Here is a 22,800-nt window from a genome sequence, read left to right on the forward strand (position 1 = left end):
GGTACAAGGCAAGTTTTTAAAATAAATAAATGTTCACTGTTGCATATCACAGTGTAGGTATTCATGTGTATAAGGGATTGGAATCATAACAGTGTCATAATTGGGGTGAAATAGTCACAAATAACATAAATAGGGCATAATTCACCTAGAAATTAAATAGTGCAACTTTTACCTCATGAGGACACAGTAATGAAAATGGAAAAACTAAAATATTTAAGGTTATCAATAAATTCTTAATAATTAATTATTAAATATTAAATTATGAATAGTTTATTAATAAATAAATTATAAAGGTATTCAAGCCACTGCAGTACATCTGCCTTAATGACTTACTGCTCCTATGTCTTATGTTAGCTATATTATACATCTTTAAAGGAACAGTTTAGCCAAAATCATATTTATACTTACTTTAACACTTATCATTCATATACAGCCAATTTTTCAATAAATGTTTATTGTCCAAATTGAGTTTTTTACTGCCTTTTTTAAGTAATAGATGTGTATTTGGACTGAGAAGCATCGCTTTACAGTGAATACATTCCCAAATCTTATAAGGAAGATAAAAATTGTTTTTTCAAGGTGGCTGCCAATGTAAGGTAAATGTAATGCAAGTGTGTCAAGATTTGAACATGTAATTAGAATAATGCTCCTTTGTGTCAATACACTTCCATTACCTTAGTAATTCAAACATGTCGAAACCAAAAAAAGCACAAAATTAAAATGTGGACAACAAATGTATTGGAAAATCAACAGTATGAAAAATAATTACATCAGTGCAAATATGATTTGCAATGTGCAAATGTGGTCAAATTATTCTGTAAACCCTACTTTTATCCCCTCTTATCACTACTCATCATTCATGTCTCATGGAATCATCTTCACCTACTGCAATTCCAGCTCCGCTTCCTCATACGTATTCCCTGAGGGGCATACTGTTAGTGGTGATGGGTTTGGGGGAATCCAGTGGAGAATGTCTGGTGTTAGCAAAGCTCCGGCCAGAGTAGCCCCGCCTGTAGGCTTCCTTCTCCATGTTCGGGCAGGTGCTGCTCAGCACTGCGCCACTGATAATAAGGATGACAGAAGCCGCCCAGCCCAGATAGATGGCCTGGCCCAGCTCACGTTTGTTCTGGATGGGGATGTTGGGGTTGTAGAAGTCCCGCACAACTGTGTTGGCTACCCACGACACGGGGATCAGCACGCACACGCCTGTGAGGATGAAGAGCACCCCGCCAGACAGTGCTATGCCAGCCTTGACATGACGATCATCCCCGGCACATGTGGTGCACTTCATGCCACAGCAGGACACTGTGCAGGACAGCCAGCCCAGGAAGATGGCTGTGCACATCAGTGCGCGGGCTGCCTGGATATCTGCAGGCAGGGCTAGCAAAGAATCATAAGTTTTGCACTGCATGTGGCCAGTAGTCTGATAGATACAGCTCATCCAGATACCCTGCCACACAATCTCTGAGGTGAGGATGTTGGGCCCAATGAAAGCTGAGACCTTCCACTGAGGTAGTGCTGTCACGGAGATAGCCATCACCCAGCCTGTTACGGCACAGGTGAAGCTGATCAGTTGCATTCCTGTATTCACCATTCCACCGCCTTCTCTGTACCACGCCTCCTCAGGCCACAACCGGGAAGACACCTTTTCTCCTGCTTCTGGTCCAGCTAGGATTACTTGTTTTACCTCTCTTCACAGCTCAATCCACCCACAGGATGTTAGGTCATACGTTCAGGTTGCCCTGCTTACTGTGCAGCTTTTCTGGAGTATTTCTCTTGACGTTTCAATATTTATGATAATTTAATGGCCCTTCCTTTCAAATCCTTCTAAGACGCCTTACCCACAGGCATGCACCAAGCCAACGTTCTCCCTTCTCTTTCTTTGATATAATGAATTATGAAGAAATGCAGAAATTGCTTTTCCAAGCTCAATTGTGTAGGACTCACTTAGCTTCAGGTTCAGCCTGCCTGAAGGGCCCGAGTTGCCAACCTCTTCCACTTCACTGTAAAAGAAGATATTTGCTACTCACAGTGAGATGTATCTGTACTGCTGTCCAGGAGTTACCTTACTCAGATGATTTTGGTAGATAAAATGCAATACCTTCACAAAGAACTGCAGTCAAAGAAGAATTTCCTCTGGGTGACCATGCAATGCCAGACCCTCAAAAACATTAGCTTTATAAATAAAAAAATTATTACAAAATTGAACAGATGACATCAATCAGTTGAGATAATATAGGCATCAATCCAGTATCTTCCCCCCTACCCCTGCAAAAAACAGATGCAGGCTGTTGAATTTCAAAAACGTTGTGAAGACAGTTGACAGAGGGGGATCAAGTTGGTAGGTGTGGAGAAATGGACCTCTTTTAAGCTGTCCAGACTGTTGTGGGGATCCCCTTGCGTGCTGACCAGCTGGGTCAAAAGCTTAAGCGCATAGTGTGCTGAGCAATAAGCCTCTTGCTCGCCACAGACAAAGATGAGAGGCCACTCTTCTGGATCAGTCAGAAATGCAGTAGCCTACTATGCGAATTACTCAGCAAATCTTAGAGGCTGGCAGTGTCAATTAAATCTACCACCAGAAGACTTATCAGAACCACCCTGCTCCTTGAGGAAAGATAAAATGAGTCGAGAGTCAGTGAGAGGGGAGAAAAACAGGAGGGAGGGAGGGAAAGAGAGAGGGAGGTCTGTGGGTGGATCAATTAGTGCAAAAACATCTTTTTAAATAGCTTTTTCAGAAAAAAATGTTTTTGTTCTTCCTTTATGGGACACAGTAATGAAAGACAGAAATGGCTTAAAAAGGGGGGCTGAATGGTTGTCTGAAATTATGTGAAGACTAGAGAGGGTGTACGGAAATCGGAGGAAAGAAAAAATGTCACTTAGAAAAACTGAACAAGCAATCTCATCTTACTTTTGTTGTAAAACATTCAAAAGTTCCCAGTTCAGAAGGACATGGAGTTCAAAAATGATTATTTTTTTCCAGATGTATTAAAGATTTTGACTTGTATGAATATTATTCTGAAAAAGAATGTATAATTTGTTTAGATATTTTTAGGGAATATGATGTCTAATACAAATGTCAGACTTCTGTCATTTTATGTTAGAATTTACAAGTGCAAATCAAACTTTTTTTTTTTTTTAATTTGAGATGAGATGACCATTTCCACTGTTGCTGCAAGTAATTTGATTGAAGGGGTTTTTTTTTTCTCTTATCAATTACCTGCCTTCCTGCCTCTCAGTTTTCAATGAATTAAACATCACAGCCCCAAGATCTCTGGTTCAGGTTTCCTTTCTAATGTGGACCCTTCTCCTTGGCAACAGTGGTCATGACAACCAGACAGGACACAGGAAATGATAGCAGAGGACCAGGTGCACGTGGGGAAACACAAAGGATGGGACAGATAGAAGACTCAAGTATACTTCCTTATGTAGGCTTACATAAACTGAATCGGGATTTGTTACAGTGTGAAACTGCAAATTTATGTATGATGCCTCATTTATCTTTTTAATTGTTTACCCCACAATGCTTTATTCATGTTTTTTGTGTTCATGTTAGCAATCATTTTAGACTGGCTTTTTAAAAATTATGTTAATGCTAGTTAATGGACCCCTTCACACTTGATGCCATCGAGAACAAGAACTAGCACTTGGGGCTCATGTCTTGCCATATTTGCTATTGATGTTATATTTCTGCATTTGCTGTTTTTACAAGTCTGATTTGTTTGCCAACCTATTTGGTGAATATCTGTCCTGTCCTGTCAAAATTATGTCTGGAATTATCTGTCCTGTCAAAAGTTACAACATTTTTACCTACAAGGTCAATTACTAATGAATTTAATTCCATTAGAGATACTAAAGTGTACTGAATACTCTATACACATCATGACACCAGTGTCTGCCTTGACTTATCTAAATATAATTCAACCTAGTCTTCCTGGACACCTCCTACAGGGGAATTTGAAGCACTAGATTTTTATATTAATACCACTGAAAGACAAATTAGCAACAAAAAGTTTCAAAAACCTGCTAAAATACTTAATCTATCAAAGAATACTCTGCACTTAATAATTTTTAAAAAAGGGCTGACATTGTTAAGCCACCTGATAAAGGTGGAGCTGTTGTCATTTGGAGAAAATACCTTTACAAGATGGAAGCAATCAAGCAGCTTTCTGATGCTAGTTTTTATAGGCAGTACAGCTCTGACATCGCTCCACATTTACAGACTACCACCCAATTCACTATTAATCATATCATATCAGCAGGGCACCTCCCTCATTCTGTACAAAATCTTAGATGTCCTATTATATCTGCTTGTTCCTGCCCAACAGAAATATTATCCCATATTCTGGATGACATTTTTCAAACAATTGTTCAGTCCTTACCTACATATGTAGGTAAAGACTCTTCATATGTTAACCTCCAACTGTTGAGCTCTTGAATATACATGTAGTATAGCACACTCTCTCTCTTTAAAATGATTAGAAATATGACTTTATTCAACATATGATTCAAAAGCAGTAGAACACGACAGGAAGGTGTGTTATCCTGAAATAACATCACAGCTGTGGTCGCAGATCACCGCCATAGATCATAACAGCTGAGATCAGATGAGATGTTATATGCGAAACACGACCTCGAGTGTTCTATTGCTTTTATACAACAACAAAAAATAGAAAGTAAAGCAACAAAAGTTTTAAAAAGTAAAAAAAAACAACAACAACAAGGCCCACACGTAGTGATAAATATGCTTTAATATTGGCAATTCCTTCCGTCCAAAAGTATTTTCACAACATAGACTGCATGCTACACTTAGAATATACTCTACTGCATACTGGTCACCGTAGTAATACGCAGTATAGTATCCAGTATGCGACAAATGCAAACAAGGTCACTAGAACGCACAAATATTCCGCCCACTTGCGAAAGATTATACGCTAATGTTGCTATGTAACAGTAACAGTTGCCTGCAAATGCATACGGTGTATATAGTAATACAAAGTAAAGTTTGAAATAAAAAATTAAAATAAGCGAAGACAAAAGGAACAAAGACAAAATAAACTTAAGGGTCACTGCGTTATTTGGAATCTGTATTTGTCTCTATGTTATGTTAATCTGTGCAATTATACAAAAAGTTGCTGATGTGTTGAGCATACGTTCGCATCAAAAACAGCTCGCCTCACTTCACTGGCCTGAATGTGTTTAGTTGTTCTAATGTCAGATAAGTCACCTTAAATGTTTTCAAAGTAATGGCAGATTTGGAATTTGATATGCATACTCTTTTAGAGTCTGTCCTATCGGACTGCACGTCAAATGCTATCGCAAAGGCCACTGTATTCATTTCCTATTTTCCTATTTGTTTTGTACAAAACAAATAAGGAGTGGATGTATAAGGCTAGCCGTTATTTAGCAACGCATCAGCGGAGAGATATGGTTTTGGAGTGAAAAGTGAAAAACCTGTGCTGTTATCACGATCATCAGCAGGGTTAGAGTCTCAGCCCATCAGATTGTGACGTTGGAAATAGCTGTTGTATAAATACTTTTCACTGACTGTATTTAATTACATCGTAGAATATGTCTTCATGAGCTGATTTCAGAGCCTTGTAGCTATAAATGTAGAGGTCCTATCGCAGGAAACCTGAGTATCAAGCGGTCTGCTCTCTGAAAACTGCAGTTTACATACGTTCCGATTTATCCTTTATCGCCCCCTTGAGGACTTTGGTTAATTACCATAGTTGGGGCATAAAAACTTAAAAGCGGGTCTTGTTTGACTATTATTTACATTGGCATGACGTAATTTACATTGGCATGACTCTTTATACAGGTGGCAGGGATGGAATTAGCCAGGTGATGTGCAGTGTTTGTTTTTTTAGCACACTGCTTGCAGTTTTGCCTAAAAATAACCATTTTTGTCTAATCTGACCTGATAATTTTCCATATATTGCCACAGTCCTTTGCAGGACATTTAGCAAACCCCAAGCAGGTAGCCATATACTTTTTAGTCAGCAGTGTCTTTCATCTTACCACACTGCCATAAAAGCTTGAGACTGCAGATTGTCCATCCAAAAGGTTATCCCATCTATGAATAATACTTATTTACAAAACTCATTTACAGTGACTGTTGGGTTTGACCAAGACCCTTCTTGCCTGGAGTGTTACATAAAAAAGCAAACAGTGCATCAGTTGCTGCAAATCCTTAGTTTTGCTTTATAAATCTAGGGATATCGAAGGGGCTCTGCAAAAATGTATTTATACTGGGAACTTTTTATGAAGTGCATGGCAAAATATTATTGAGTAAAACCTACATGTATGAGTTCATGCCAGTGGAAAATAAAGACGAATGTATATGAAATGTAGGCATAAAATACCAGTTTATTATTTGCACAATAACACGAATAGTCCCTGCAGGCTAAAAAAGGGAAAGAAATAGACAACAAAAAAAGGGAAAAGGGGAGGATTTTTTAAAAAAAACGTCACATAGCAATATACCAACTGCAGCATCCTGACAGGAGGCCAGAGGAAGTGCCATCAGGTTAACATGAGCGCCCTCTATTGCTATTAGACAAGTCACACAGCTCTGAACACTAGAATACAGCACAAAAGCTACACAAAAATTAATAATAAATTACAATGCTTTTTGTCCAATAACAAATCTTTATATATCAAAGAGGATTTAAAAAAAAAAATAAAGATCATGCTCTCCTAAAATTAGGGGGTAGAGAGAAAGAATGGGTAAAAAGGTTAAAAAGAGGTAATCCTTGTGTAATCCTGGAGCATCTGAATGCTGGGAGAGTGTGTGCACACGCACGTGTACACACTTTTGTGTGCGTCAGTGAAGTGGTCAACAGCGTGACATCACTGCCAAAGCCAGCAGGCACAAGCCCGGGGGCTCTGGGACACCTGGCTAAGCAGAGGGAGTGACTGGTCTGTCTTGGCGCTCCCCGATTGAAAGTAAGTACCTCGTTTGAGCTGGAGCTCTCGCCAAGACTCGACTTGCCACCCCCACCCAGCATGCAGTCTCCCAGGAGTTACTGACGTCTGAAGGAATTTTCAAATTTTGTCAAAAGAGACTGGTCAATATTGCTACCCTAAAAACAGTCTCAAATATTTCATAAACATTTACAAAAAACATTTTTTTTCCCCTCTTTCTGAGATAATAAATATTCTCCAAGAGATTTAGGACAATACTCTGGCATGCAGGCGAGCAAAGTCTAAAATTTATAGGTTTTCCATAGAGCCTAAAGAGCTAGTCCACCAAATGCACATTCCCACTGATTGATACAAGCAAAACAAAAAGAAAAAAAAGGAAAGAAAAAAAAAAAGGGAAAAAAAGTAGTACAGAAACACAAATGCCAAAAGGCTATCAGACCAACAGCTATATTAATTATATTAATGAGAAGAATTATAGCTTTGTCCTTGTTCATAATTTGGATTATATTGCTGTGCAATGATATGAAACTGGAATTGTCGTTTGACTGTTTAGCCACCAGCTGCAAAAGATTTTTAGCCAAATCTAGTGTGCAGAATAAACATCAGAAAAGCTGTGTAGAAACTCGTGAAGTTGCCCAACACCTTTATGTAACTAACTGCCTTGCCCCACCCTTCTTAAAGGGCCAGTACTCATGCCCTGAACAGGCGAGTGCTCAAACTCATTCATAGCAAACCTGCTGCTTTACGGATGGTTTATTACAAAAGGGTTTTTTGCTGAGCTTCTCCCCTGGCAAGGCACGCATGCTAAGAACCCTCAGAACCAGGGCAAGGCCTGCAGTCATTCATCTACTACAGCCAGCCAGGTGTTGTCAGGTCCAAAGGCAGTGCTTATGCTTGTCTCTTAACAAACTGTATAATGTTCAAATTCTTACACCTCAAAAGAAAATACTATAACTTTAGGCTTTATATATAAACATATTGAAACACACACACACACACACACACACACAGACACACACACACACAGACACACACACACACAGACACACACACACACACACACACACACACACACATACACACACGTAATAAAAACACAGTGTAAAATTCAAATAATTGCCAACTATCTAAACAGCCCTAATCCCCCCCCTGAGCCCTGATTGTCACTCCTCACTCTTCTTTTTAATCCAATCACTGCCACCAGTAGACACTAGTAGATGATCTCAGCAAGCCACTATCAAAAAAGTGGGGGCAAAACTAAGCTCAAATCAAAGCCTTTGCTATACATCATTACTTCCAATACACAAAAATCACAAAATGAGAACATCTGGAGCCAAAAGGAAGACGAACTGAAGCACTTTGGGCCCCACAACCATGGCCAGAATGCTACAACATGTTTAGCTACAAAACCAGATTCACCCAACACCATCAAAGCAACTGCTGGACAAATTCTTTATGCAACGAGCTGCCGACGGTCTGATATTCATAACAGCAACAACACTAACAACAGTAAGAACAACATCGACTTTCTACACTAAACAACAGTTAGGATAACCACAAAAATTATATTAAACTCTTACAAATCTGATTTTGAATCTTATGTAGAAATGCATAAAAAGGTAAGAGAGAGAGTGCTGTCATTTTGTAAGCTTTTCCTTCTTTTCACAATGTTTGCCTATGATCAGCCAACATCATGCTCGAAACGATGTGTTGGACACATCCTTGCACCTTGCACAGAATGATCCAAACAAGGACACTGGGATTTCCAGCCTTGCCACAGGCAGAACTGCACCTGTACCAAGCCCTCCAAGACCATGGGTAATGTTACTGCTACACACAACCACCAGCTTATTATGCAAGCCTATAAAAATCATCTATTGAAATAGGCTTATATAGATGTAAATTTATATTTTTTATATATCTATCTATATATATCTTTTTATTTTTATATATATATATATATATATATATATATATATATATATATATATATATATATATATATATATATATATAAATAAAGTGTGTGTGTGTGTGTGTGTGTGTGTGTGTAACTATAAAAAAAAGAACTGAGGCATTTACAGCAGTTAACTCATTGATTTCCCTTTACAATTCAGTGGCCTGCCATGAAAAATACATACACACCATTCGCTCCTTATCACACAAACATACACACGCGCGCGCATGCACACACGCATTCACACACCAACATCTTTGCAAAATGGTAGAAGAGTAATGGGTATGGATACCCAGGTCACCTCGTTTGTAAAAGACTGAGTGGAGAGAGTTAAAATACGATCATAAAAAGGACAGGGGAAAAAAAAAAACCCACAACACTTGCATTACAAGCCCCACCCTATCCAAGAGACAATGTGACAAGTTTCAGCCAATCATGGCTTGAGGTAAAAGTAGAGACCAGCTTAGCCGAGAGAGCTAGAGCTGTCCTGACGAAATGGCGCAGGTTTGCTCACACTCAGTGTATATTACAAATAAAAAAAGAAACAAAAAACACATTCAAAACAGAAAAACTAAAAAATGGCTCATTTTTTTTCTCGCAGTGCAGGATTGCTGGTGGGCAGTTCCACTAAGGCCGACTGGTTAAACTGGACTTGTGGTTGGCCTGCTGGCTTTGGAACTGCTTTGTTGTGGATGAAGATGGATAGATAGACAGACAGATAGAGAGTGCACAAGAGAGAGCGACGAAGTGCGATTCCTGCTGGTTGAAGCAGTTAGGCGAAATACATGGTGTGCTGGGTGTCATAGTGAATCTGAACTGCTTTGGCCAGGGCTTGAGGATCCCGGCCGTTACTCTGGCCTGATACGTGACTGCCCTCCGCACTGCAAACAGGCCATGATGTAAGGGGAGGCAGAGAGAGAGAGAGAGCGCGAGAGAATAATTAATTAAACAAGTCAACAGAAAGTGTGCACGTGCTATCGTTTAAAACCTTTTTGCAGGATCTTTTTCTTAAAAGAAGCTCTTGTCATGAAGTTGCTGGAAGCTGCTGCATACCTGTCATGGTCTTTATCCACCAGGTGGTATCGGGCACGAAAGGCGACAAGCCGGGCATAGTAGGCAGGCGCTGGGATGGAGACGGAGCGTGTGCAGCGCACGTATGTGTGGCACAGCTGGTAGGTGAGCAGCTGCAGCTCGTCCGCCGTGAAGCAGTTGTCATCCCAGAGCACATGGTAGTGCGAGGGCCGGCTGGTGCCCTGTGGGAGGCCCAGAGTGAGCAGGTGCTGTAGGGTGCATGGACGAACAACTGGACAAGTCTAGAAGCAGGAAGCAAGTGTAACTCACCTGGATACCTGCATGGCTGCACAGGTAAAAGTCAAACTCTGATGGATGCGTGATGGTGCTGTCCACTGTTGTGCCTGCTGGAACATTGCCACTCTTCCCAACCTACAGGGATTAAAACCTCATTTCAAAAATAAATATTCACTAATTTGATGTCTGTTTAAACACAAGCTTGTATAAAACCATTAACCCCTGTAGTAAGGGGGTGCTAGACAGAGCTCTGAGTGATTCTCTTACCCTCTCAGCCTTGTCTGAGCAGAAGAGACGAGTGTGGTGTCGTTTTTGCACTACGATGTAGGTGATGCCAGGCCTATAGTCCTCCTCCAGACTGATGCATGCTTTCCTGATGGCTATCAGCTCTGGCCATGCAACCTATGCATGCACAGATGGCCCACACAAAAACAACTGACATAACTGAAAGAAATGGGCATAATAATATAAATGACAAACAAGTTTTAAAGAAAAAAACTCAAATACTGTAAAGTTCAGGCATGCTGTCGTCCATCCCATTCTCACCTGCTTCATCTGCCCCTCAGACACACCTCCGCGGTAGTAGATAATCCGCGTGGGCTTGAAGCGGGTGGACTTGTAGAACTGGATGAGCAGCTCACGCACCATGTTGGTGAGGTCCTGGATGACCTCCTGGCTGTATAGCTGCTCCTGGGACAGGTCCTGGCGTGATGTCTGCACCCGCACGGTGGCGCAGTAGCGGCTGGGGTGGCCATCCATGCTGCCCACCACCGCTGCAATGGATGGCTTCTTCCCATCACCCGCCGGGGGGTGCGTGACGTCAGCACCCAGGAAGATCACCGGCTGCTGGAATACAGAGGGCCTAGGGTGGGCAGTTGGGGACGCAAGGGGTTAGGTTGGATGGAGCTGATGTCACCAGCTTGGGGCCAGTACCCCATTGCTTTTTCTTTGTATTTTAAAAAAAACAAAACAAAAACACACAAATGCTTGTGCTCACGCATTGTGACTTAATTTCTTCCAGTCTACCTGCATTTGGCCATTGGGCCAAAAGGAAAACTACATTTTCACCAAAGATCATCTGCTTAGAAGCATTCAGGACCGGTTTTGTTTCAACAGCTGTGCCCAAGTTGAGCTCAGACAAGAGACACAAATGCAGAATCTAAATTCCTACTTGACCAAATAATATACAACTAAATGAAAGTTTAACTAAATATTTTGCAAGCAGCTATTAGACCAACTATCCTTACATAAATCAATCAAACTTGATTAATAAAAATATTATTTTAAGAATATTACGAGCTTCACACCGAAAATAAATGAAAATGCATTCTGGGAATGAGAATCACAGTTAGAACTCACCTCTGATGGGGCACCAGGACATTGTTGATACCACCCAGCTTGGCATTGATCTTGAGGCAGAGGTTGGACAGTGTCTGAGGGGATGTCTTCACCACATTCTTCACCTGCACACACTGGGTGGCCATGCCTAGAAGTGTGTCTCCAACACGCTTCACCTCCGCTAGGGGACAAAGCACAGAACAGCTTTAACATACTCCATGTCTGCTTCCATACTGCTGCACTGTACAATTTAAATACATTGCTAAGAAATTAAAAGTGTTCAGTTATGGAGTACATGGTCCAAAGCAAATCCAGCAAATCTCTTTACCATAGACAGGGGTCTTCCCAGGCAGGATCACCACAATGAGCTGCAGACCAACATAAGACATCTTAAGGTGCTTGAACATGGGCTCAACACTGTCTGCCCCCTGGGCATACTTGCAGAAACAGGGCTGGCCCTGGATGGGCATGCCTGCATCCTTAGAGATCTTCCTCAGCTGGTCTGTGAAACTCCTGAAGGGAAACAACAGTCTCATAATTCTGGGTTTTTTCTTATTCAATTGTATTAATTTTATTAAATAAACTGAATAGAACTGGTGAAACAGCCAATATACCAGCTAATGAGTCCACTAGTAAATCTGACAATTACTATTACTAAACAAGCGAGGCACTAAGTGACACATTTAGACAGCCAAAGTTTAATTGTGCTGAAGGAGGACAGGATGAGACAATATGAAGAAATATCCAAGCGACACTCACTTGAGCAAGTCCTCTCGGCACTGCTTCTGAGGGGCAAAGCAGGCCACAGCCCACACCTTGATTTCGATGCCGGCATAGAACTGCTTTCCCCTCATGTCCCATACACCCTGGTTGGGGGTGGCCACCGTCTTGTTCTGGGGAGAGAGTCCCTACACTTTTAGTGAACCTCACAGCCTCACCACAGGACACACAATCTAGTCAAGTCCACACCAGACCACCCCAACCAACTCTCTGCTGGCCAGAGTTAATGAACAGTATGCATCAATGGGCATCAAAGACTTTCAGTTCTTTGAAAAACCATCAGAGCTTTAACAGTGGAGAGCAAGAGGTTAATAAATATAAGTCTAATTACTAGTATACAAATCAGATGTTAAGTATGGAGGAAACTACCCTTATCTTAAGCATCAAGTCAGTTAATTTGCAAGACCTGAAAACAAAGGCAGCCCTTGGAATCAAGGTTAAGATGAGCAACTCCAGTGTTCAGGTCATTTAGCACTCAAGCTGTTTAAAGAATGTGACAATTTTTCATATTCATTTGCAAGATTCTAATATCCACTACAGTTTAACACAGAGAACCTGAAGACTGGAGATGATCATATCCTGTTACAAGAGGAAGCAGTTAAAACAAAACAAAGTGTTTAAGAGCTTTAACTGAGAGGCACTAAAACCTGTATGTTAACATTCAAGAGTACATATGACAAAAAGTATTAAATGAAAAGTATATTTTATGCTATAGATTGACCTTCTCTGTCAGTTACTAACATTTGTCAGGTTAACATATCAATAACCAGGGCATGGTGATTACAATTAGTTATTGATGTGAATGTGTACAGTGCAACCAAAAGGGAGATTGCTTTTCTCTTTGCATGCTATGTACTCCAAAGTTTCTAAACACTGGTGAGACAACAATGCAGTCAAATTGATAAGAAAATTCAGAGCTGAGAGTAATGTGTTTAGGCAAACAGAAAAGCAGTCTTTCAAAAGCTACAAACATTCTTGAGGAAGAAGATAAGCCTCCACTAGCCAGGAAGCCAGGCTCCCTCAAAGCACTCTTAGAAGCTAAAATACAGATAGGCAAAAAGTACCCAAAACAGTCCAGCAAACAAAATAAAATCTAAAATGAATTCTTACAAAACATTTAGAGGATGTAGCCTCTACAATAAAAGAATAACTCAAATAAAGGCTTAAACCGCAGGCTTCCACATTACAGCAGACTGCCAAAGGTGGTGTCTTACACTTGAGCAGATTAGGCACTTGCCAGTCAGAGCCACCTGCACACTAGCACACAACAGAGTCTGATCATCTTCCTCTTGGTTAGGTCATTCACCCTACCACACATACACCTGCCCACATACCCGACCCACCCGTACTCACCCTGCACCCGAGCCCCAGTACTCACCCTGCCACAGTCCCTCCCAGTCTCTGTACTCACCCGGCCCCCATACTGCAGCATGGGCGCTGGGAGGACCCGCCCCGTCACCTCCGTCATATCGTTGTGCACCACAATGCCAAACTCTTTCAGATAGGGGTCAGGCCCGCCTACCATGCTGTTGCTTTTCACCTGGAATGCAGGAGTTGTTGCGCAGTGACGTTAAGAACCGAGACATCCTTGAAGCATGCCATCAATTTATATAATTTTATGCAAGTGCATTTGGGCTCTTTAGCTAGTGTCGAGGATGTCATAGGTAAAACAGTTGTTCCTAGGCAACCAGGCTGTTTTTGCAGTCACTAATGAGTGAGAATTCAGCTAGTCACTCCTGTCCAGTTATTTATTTATTTGCTTTGATTACAGATTTTAAATGGCTGGTGTGGCTCCTAGCATAGGCATAGTTCTGGACATGTTCCCCCCCAAAATTTCCTTCGCAAACTGCTCATATATAGTGTGTTAGGTTGGGTGGTGTGAACAATGCCCCCCCCCCAAAAAAAAAACAAAACCATTTTGAAATTTTGAAAAAAAAAAAAAAAAAAATCAACCTACACCACTGGCTCCTACTTTAAAAAAAAAAAATCCTCTGTATAGCATGCCAACAATAGAATCAAGTTTAAATTTCTCACAAAACTATAGTGTTCATTGGTTTTCACAGTATAGATTTCTATGTTTTAGCAGTCATATCTCTGTATTAAGCATGTTATTCATTGATAGAGGACACACAATCTAATCTATTGGCTTCGTTTGTATTCTTAAATGGGACTGAAGATTCTTTTAATCACCCCAATTGGAAGAGGCCCATCATGCATTAGTAATGAAAATACATTAGGCCCAATACTCCCTACTACCAAAACTAAAAATGTTTAATAATACCTAATGAATACATTTTAACTGCTTTTTTCCACATGCATGTGGGGTGCAATTTTTTAATGAATGGAAATGTGTAAGAGTTGTAATTTAACCCTGTCAAGAATCTCAAAATACAATAATATTAATTCAAGATTAATTTTGCCCAGCTCCAAAGGAAATTAAGACCTGCAACAGCAAAAATAAACTGGAGTAAAAAGCCTGTAAAAAAAAACACAAGCCATGTATTTCCAGCAGACTTGCATTTGTCAACCTTTTAATATCTTTAAAATAACCAGTGAAAATTCAGTGGGTCTGTGCCTACAGGCCTATTAGCTAAGCACCACTCATTTCTTCAATTACACAAGCTTATTCTTTTTGACCAATGCACCAGTGCCAGAAGTAATACTGAAACTATATTATTGCACAAAAAAATGCTAAACATCTATGCAGGCTCTTAAAGGTCATGCTGGATTTAAAGGTGACATACTCTTTCTCCACAAGTTACCTCAAGTCCTGGGGTCTTAATGAAATGTATGTGACTTTGGTCAAAATACCACATGGATCAAGCAACACAGCAGATTTGTCAGCCTGGTTCACAGTCTGACTCAAGTATTAGTTACCCAAAAGCAACATAAAACCATCATCATCCTTAAAGGGGAGAGAGGGTATTATACTGAACACACTCTCATTTAAGATCATCTTACCTACAAGTATTTTGGAGAAATGTGGCACTGAACAGTTGGTTTGAGTGCCTGTTCCTTTAAATGATAATGAGCCACTGATCACCCCACCCCCTTCTTCTGTGGATTGTGCCAAGATGAGTATGGCTTTGCACTATTGATTGTGAACCCTTGGAGAAACATGGCTGCCAGGGAAAATATAGGGATGCAATCACATGTCATTTGAACCAGTTAAAATGGTTAGTTATTAACTTTGGCACTTCTTTTTGCATGTTTGTACATTTCCTATTCCATTACAGTAGTAAAACTAAAGCTCAAACACTGACGGTACCAACCAGCAATGCTTTTTCAACAACAGTACCAGTCAAAGGGCCAAGTGGGGGTGTAGGATTGTCCAATACCACCTCAACTCTTGAAAATGTATGTACCAGTTATTACAGAGTTTAATTATTATGTACTTATTAATGTTATTAAATTGCTGAATTTGGTGACCTACGTCTTTTTCACCCTCACCAAGTCATCAGCTGTAGCTGATGTTGCTATCACAAACAAACAATTAAAAAACTTTATCCACTCAGCTTTTCTGTCCTCTGTGGCTAGGGGCCAATGTAGTGAATTATATGGGTCTGTGCAGCCAACAACAGAGCAGTGCCCATGTTTAGCTCTTAGCATTGACATAATGCTAGGTTCCAGTGAAAAGGAAAAAAAAAAAAAAAAATGGCACAAAGGTGGTTCTCAGGCCATAGGCTAAGGAACTCAGATGGGGGTTGGGGTCATTCTAATGAGCTTGCACGTGATGTAGGAAGGTGACTCAAATCTGAATGACTTGTTGCATCCCATGTTTTCTGACCTTGACAGCCCACAAAAACAGTGACTTGGTTGTCTTATTTCATAGTTTGTTTGTTGGTAAGCACTCGCTACACAAATGTATCTGTACAAGCATTGAACATGCGAGAGTTTCCTTATTATTTCTCCCGTAAAGTGTGTTCTATACAGGGTATGCACGGACATCACTTTTACAGCGGAATAGGCTCCCTCATTGGACCGAGTGGCAAAACATTCTGCGACATGGATGCGTTTATTAGGGAAACAGAAAAACTGTGAATCCAGGAATTAAATAAGCATTTATCTGCTTAAATGAAATGCACTTGGACTTGACAGTGATCCATGCAAATTACCAAAAGAATGTACATTGACATGTGGCAGGGAATCAGGTTTCCTGACATTTATAACGCTCCTGATTTTGACACCAGGGTAATACACCAACAAAGCCTGAAGGCACTGCCTACAAAAGCCTTGAAACTTGAACTTCAATAAAGGATTTGTTGGTAAAATTAAAGTGACTAGGACACCAATGGATATTCTAGTTGTATGTGGACAGACTTTACAAATATCTACATTTTTTATTTGATAGACTGTAAACTAGCTATGCCTACTCTGTAGCCAACACTGCCACTCAGTAACAGTTATATATTTGTTTCATTTATAACAACCTGTCTCCCAAAGCTACCATTACATTTGACAGATAAAATACTAATTCTTGTGGTCATTGTGAACTTTAATGTTTACTTGTTCCAACTAATGTTATAACTTCCAAAGCTACCAAGTTATCTTATTATCTGTCTAAACTAGGTTTGTCTTGGCTAGCTAACACAATCTTTTCTTTAGCTTTAGCAGTTGGTAGAAATATAGCTCAGAATTCTTGCTGAATCCATTTGTACAGTCAGTTGCACAACAGCCCTTTCATATTTCGGATGTTTGTGTTTTTGCACACTTACACCAAATGCTAATTCTGCCACTCAGTGGGCATAAGTGCAGCGACTCCAAAACTGTGATGTCACATGTATACCCATAGTGTGGGCAGAGCCTCACTCACCAGCCTGCTGATCTCCTCCTGCCGATCTGGAGCAGAGCGGGCTGTGGCCTTGATCATGGTGGAAGTCTGGTTATCAGTCAGCTTCTTTATGCAGCGCTGCCCTGCCACAATATTACAAACCTGGAGCAGAGAGAAAGGTAAAAATGTGAATGTGAAATTATAAAAAGGGATCAAAAAGGGAAGAAATGTTTATTTTAGAAGGCATAATGTGCTGGGAGTCCCCTCTTTTGCAGAAAGGCTCTCGCACAACAAAGGTGGAACACAGGGGAATGTCTCACCTCCAGGGGCAGGTATGTGTGCTTTTGTTCCTGCCCCACTTGAAGGCAGGGCAAGTGGGGGTATTTGAGCTGCAGACTGTATTTCTGTTTGAAATATTGGGCTACAGTGCATTCCATAGCCTGTCCGTTTTCAAGCTGTAATGGAAACCTATCAAAGAGGGAGTTTTATTCATGATAAGAGTGTATGTACTTCCATGCATATCATAATCAAGAAATGGGTTTCATAAGATTTCCAAAACATAGAACAGCATTACAACAAAATTCAGAACCCTTAAAACTAAACTATGACAGAACGTATTTGGGCATTAAGTTTGTTAAGGTCTTCCAAGAGAAAAACTTATTTCAAACTTGTTAGGGAGACTCACGTCTGGTGGCTTGCTGGGCGGCGAGTGACATTACATACACGATACTTCCTCTTCATCTGACCACAGTGTGTGACCTCCACTTTCAATCCTGCTCACACAAACAGCAGCCATTTTAACACAAACACTAGCAAGAGCATATTAAATGCTGAACAACCTAAGTGAATGGAAAACAAAAACACCCACTTAACACTCAAGATAAAAGTAAGTTATCCTCTACTATCAAAAATGGTCAATGCCATGTTCTTGGCCAGGTCTAGGCTGGAGCTGGCTGCTCACCTCGAATCTCCTTGGTGAATTTGACACGTTGAGAGTCTGTGAGGGGCTTGGTCTGCTCATTGATGTTTTGGATATCCAGAACCTCACACATGAATTCGATCACTGGCTGGGCACGGTAGAATGCAGTGGCTGAAACTGCCGGATTTGGGAGGGGAAAAAAACAAAAAAAAAAAGACTCAACATTTACTGTATTTAGCTGACGCATTTATCCAAAGGGGCTTACAACTATGACTGACTACAACTTGAGCAACTGAGGGTTAAAGGTCTTGCTCAGGGGCCCAACAGTGGCAACTTGGCAGTGGTGGGGCTTGAACTGGAAACCTTGTGATTACTAATCAAGTACCTTAACCACTAAACTACCACTGCCCCAACACACACGAAGAAATAATAATAACTGTAATATTCTCACTCCAGCACAAAAACAAGTGAAAGAAACACTAAAGACCCCCTCAAAAATCTCTTACCATCAATGTTGAGCATCATATTCCACATGGCAGGACGGACAGACTGGTGGAAGCCAAACCACACCTCCCTCCCTCCTCCCAGTGGGTGATAGTAGCCCTCGGGAGGAGAGAAGAAAGAGCGGCCTACAGGAGTATACCTAAAAATAAAAGAGCAACAGCAGTCAATACCAGTCGTACACAGTATGGCTTTAAAAGTACAGCCATATGAAGACATTGCTGTTGCCTTGAGTTCAAAGTTTGCTCATGTTGACACCCTTCCCCTACACCATGGCTTTAGCTTGCCTCATGGAGGGAAGATGGCGTGTGATGACATCCAGTGCCTGCACGGAGTCCTCGGGGACCTCATTCAGGTGACCAGACAGAGCCTCCAAGAGCATCTGCAAACTGACCACTGACACCCACTGCAGAGACACCTTAAAGGTCTGGTCCTTCCCCTCACCAGGCAAGGTCACCTCCAAATCCACCTGAAACATGTACAGATCACTTAGTTTCAGGACATGATGCAATATGGGATGAGAATATAGCAGTTACCAAATCTAAAACATGTCAAATTAGCAGATAATGAGATAATATGGATGTGACAAGTTGCTTAATGATCAGCTCACGCGGTCTCTCCCAATGGGCAGTGGGTGAGCTGTATACATGTTCCTCTTGCCATCATATCCAGGTTGCCGGTCCCCAAAGATCTGCATCTTGAAATGCCTCACCATGGTGTCCACCACCTCTCTGCATATGGGGGGGGGGGGGGCATCATCATTTTTGCTTGGATTGGGTGCGCCTCTTTACCCTCCCTCATGGTAATCTCTTACCTGTTGACTCGCCGGGGTCGTTTCTCCGGCTTAATTTCAATGTCATAGTGGTAGACATCGATCTTGGGAATCTGTACCTGGAAGTGATTGGCCAGCAGGCGAATCGGCTTCCCCACAGTACCCAACCCAGGCCGGCGTGGGGGCTGGAAGAGGGAGGTAGGGGCAGGTGGGCCTGCAGAGAAGCCAGAGATTTAAAAATAAAAAATAATTTTAAAAAAAAAGTCACTAAAATACAAAAATCATACTTTACTACAGGGAGGAGTATGCAAAATAAGCCTTACCTTACAGCTGAAGGTCTCAAAATAAGTAAAAAAAAAAAAAAAAAAAAAAAAGCCTCTAAGTGAAATTTAGAAAAAGATTATTCTGATGGATATTTAGTTTGGGGAATAAATATGGAAGCTGGAAAACAAGTGCTTGAACAAAGCAAGACTGGCTAACATTCACAGATTTGTCCCATTGTCTTACTACAAAGGCAGAAAAGTTGGAACAACGGTGAGTAATTAAACCCCCCCAAAAGAAAAACCTAAGAAGCACCCAGACACAGAGACACAGAGTGGAGAGCTATTACATGGACTAGGATTAAATGAACAAATCCACAATGTTCACACAGTAAAAGCTGAATCTGTGAAAAAGCCTTCTCCTTATTTTAGGTACACAGTCATGAGGTGTAAAGCAGTGCTGGTGTTTGAGAAAAGGTGGTTTGCTATGGAATAATACTGATCAGTACACATTCATTTCCTTAAAAAGGTACAAATTCTAGATAAATATGCCAAATAAATAGAGACAACTTAATAGAATATAAAACATTAAAGGAGTACAATGTGGGGTAGTGTACCATGTGTCAGGCTGTTTGTGATGGACTGTCAAACTGCAAAGTGGCTTAGAGGGGTCCAGACCCCTACATGCTCCAATTAGCATATGAAGCATATGTGGGGGGTGGGGCTGGGGTATAGGTGTGTGTGTGTGTCCCAGTCATGCTTTTGAATAATGGCAACCCCATCAACATTCCTCTTCCAAACCCCTCTGCAACATTCCAGCCTCTGCAAGCATTACACAAGCTGGAGCAAGGCTAGGGGGAGAGGTCCATTTCACACCAACACTGAATTGTGAGGGCTACACTGAATGGGTGGATTAAGTGGTGAGTCAGTGATGAGACCAGGCACACAACGAGCCGTCACAGCCAGATCACCCGGATTACATTATTACCAGACACACTGCATGGCTGAGAGGGAGGCTCTACCCATTACACTGGAAGACAGGATCTCACCTCAGTGAGGGGACACTGAGAATCACCAACACAGCATTTAGCTACAGAGCAGGCTGTACTCAGCAGAAAGTGGAAAGGAAACCAGTGCCATTTTATGAGGGGAAAAAAAAATATCACACTTTAAATAATCTTAATGTTGGACTGATGCAAGCACTCATTTTCTCAAACATCCCACACTGGAAATAAACACACTCCAGTCACATCTCTTAAAATATGGTATAAAACTCACTGAATCTCAAGAGTCAGGCCTAAACAGTCATTTGTTACAGCTCCATAGTTAATTTAAGAACTTAATTAATGAAAGATATGTATAAATGCCAGTACACAGGCTAGAGTTGCACCATTCAGAAGAGTGGCCCATGAGTCCTGTGTTTTTCCCCAAACTGTGCGAGGACAATTGTCCGAACTCTACAAAAGCATTGCATAAATGAGCAACAGAAATAAACATTTTCCTAAAAACAAGAGTGTTAAATGATCAAAAAACATGACAATGCATTATAATGAATGTTTTGGTAAGTGAGATCTCTGAGTCAGAATGTAACACGAATCTCTTGACTATCCATCAGTAATTGTTTTCCCTCCCTATTCTTATGATCTTTTTTTTAACTGTTCACAGTATTGTGGTGTACAAGTGCATAAAAGGTTCATAACAGTCAAAACGTATAGGTAAAACTAATACGTATTTACTCAAATACTGGGAACGTTGTAAATGAACCACTTCTAAAGGAGGAAATCATTCCAATTTTAAAGTGAGCTCCTCTACAATAAAGCAAATTTCAAATGCTGTGATATAAAGTAATCTTCCTTGTAAAACTGCTTTCCAAACTATTTAGTTGGTTTAACTGTTAAATGTCAAACCGACGCGAAAGGTCAACTTGCCGACTGACAGGCACGTCGTGGAATTCGGGGGACAGACTATCCCAACTAAGCATACAGACTGTTAATAAAAGGGAAAATACGGTTTCCTTGACAATACTGATGCATTTGTCCTGTTTGTAACGGACCCCCATCACGATTTCGTTTTGTAATACTGAGGCAAATAAACAACCGCTAGCGATTTCCGCGTCTTTCTTCTGGTACTGTGGTCTCTAGTTTCGACAAAGCAGCGTTCCATTCGACTCTCCCAAAAATGTGTTGAAAACTATTTCGGTAGAAAACACATCGTCGGAAAAATATATATTTATATACACACATCATGCAGAATGCGCAACCCGATAGCAATGCCATTTTGTTCGCATGGAGTCCAGCTAATATTACTGTCTCGTATTGACATCTTGCCTGCTCTCTTCGAACAGGCGTCGACATTACAGCATGCACAGACCTTAGGCACAATTCTTGGAGTGGCGCGTAAAGCCATGCCATCCGTTAAATTCAGTTTAGTCCAAAATCATGAACTTAAATAAACCATCGACTGAGAATTTAATTTAGAATGTGGCTAAATGTTGAACATGTACTAGAAATAGTTAGACGCAAATTATTCTTTGTTTGCTTACTAGTTACGCCTAATAAAACATGTAGGTTAAAATATTTAGGCTGTTTCGTTAAATGTGATTTAGATTGTTCTAATTGTATTACTATTGGTAAAAATGGTAGCATTAGCAGATAGCTCGCCAGCTACATAAACAACAAACGTCTGCGTGATCGCACCACCAGGAAGAAAGATCTTGGTTAAATACCCCATCATCGCCACCACAATGCCGTCCTGCCTTCCGCACTGGTGTATTAAGAGAGTTAGGTTAGCTAGCGTTAGCTAGCTAGCTACCTTACTGCGATGGTAGACAACAAAAATGTACGGGTGTCATTCAGACTTGTTGACTTCCCAACGAGCTACTTTTTATATTGGAAAGCAAATATATAGCAACGTTTGATTAATGTTGGTGTAATTTCTCAAAACAGACGGACTGATGATTCGTGTTTTCGTTCCTGCCGTCGAGGCCTACTCAGGGCAACACCACCACGGTCCCCAGTCAGGAAATACATTGGCCTGCACTTTGCTGTCACTGGGCTTCTCATTTTCACTACTTACCGGGTCCGAGCGCTTCCATGGCCGAGGGCTCTCTCTCCGTCTCTGTCCCGGCCTGGCGGCTCCGTACCGACACTGAAATTGGGGGCGGTATCTCGAAGCTTAAGGTGGCTAATTTAAGAAATGGAAGGATGCGTAGATGTTCAGGGATCTCCTCGGCTGCGCTGCGTTATCTTCTATGTGATTTAAAGCAGATCC

General features: G+C 41.0%; 2 protein-coding genes across 4 annotated transcripts; both read right to left on the reverse strand.

Annotated features, from left to right (window-relative positions):
- Window positions 1-907: 907 nt before the first annotated feature.
- On the reverse strand, window positions 908-1,594 carry LOC113584957 (claudin-4). Its single transcript, XM_027022214.1, has one exon. The coding sequence runs from the start codon at window positions 1,592-1,594 to the stop codon at window positions 908-910; it is 687 nt and encodes a 228-aa protein (XP_026878015.1).
- A 7,358-nt stretch (window positions 1,595-8,952) lies between these two features.
- ago4 (argonaute RISC component 4) lies at window positions 8,953-22,799 on the reverse strand. 3 transcript variants are annotated; one of them, XM_027022231.2, is made up of 18 exons: window positions 22,606-22,799; window positions 19,313-19,484; window positions 19,109-19,229; window positions 18,786-18,967; window positions 18,504-18,640; window positions 18,040-18,174; window positions 17,764-17,851; window positions 17,399-17,546; window positions 17,121-17,240; window positions 13,719-13,847; window positions 12,287-12,420; window positions 11,856-12,040; window positions 11,549-11,708; window positions 10,736-11,051; window positions 10,457-10,591; window positions 10,223-10,324; window positions 9,935-10,134; window positions 8,953-9,762 (listed from the first exon to the last, which is right to left on the reverse strand). In XM_027022231.2, the coding sequence occupies exons 1-18, from the start codon at window positions 22,622-22,624 to the stop codon at window positions 9,654-9,656; spliced, it is 2,592 nt and encodes an 863-aa protein (XP_026878032.2). In that variant the 5' UTR covers window positions 22,625-22,799; the 3' UTR covers window positions 8,953-9,653. The 3 variants fall into 3 exon arrangements, with proteins under 3 accessions (XP_026878032.2, XP_026878031.2, XP_026878030.2); XM_027022230.2 differs by having other exon boundaries at window positions 12,287-12,435; XM_027022229.2 differs by having other exon boundaries at window positions 13,686-13,847.
- Between the last annotated feature and the right edge of the window lies 1 nt (window position 22,800).

Source organism: Electrophorus electricus, chromosome 8 (genome assembly GCF_013358815.1).
Source record: "Electrophorus electricus isolate fEleEle1 chromosome 8, fEleEle1.pri, whole genome shotgun sequence".
Classification (NCBI taxonomy): Eukaryota; Metazoa; Chordata; class Actinopteri; order Gymnotiformes; family Gymnotidae; genus Electrophorus; species Electrophorus electricus.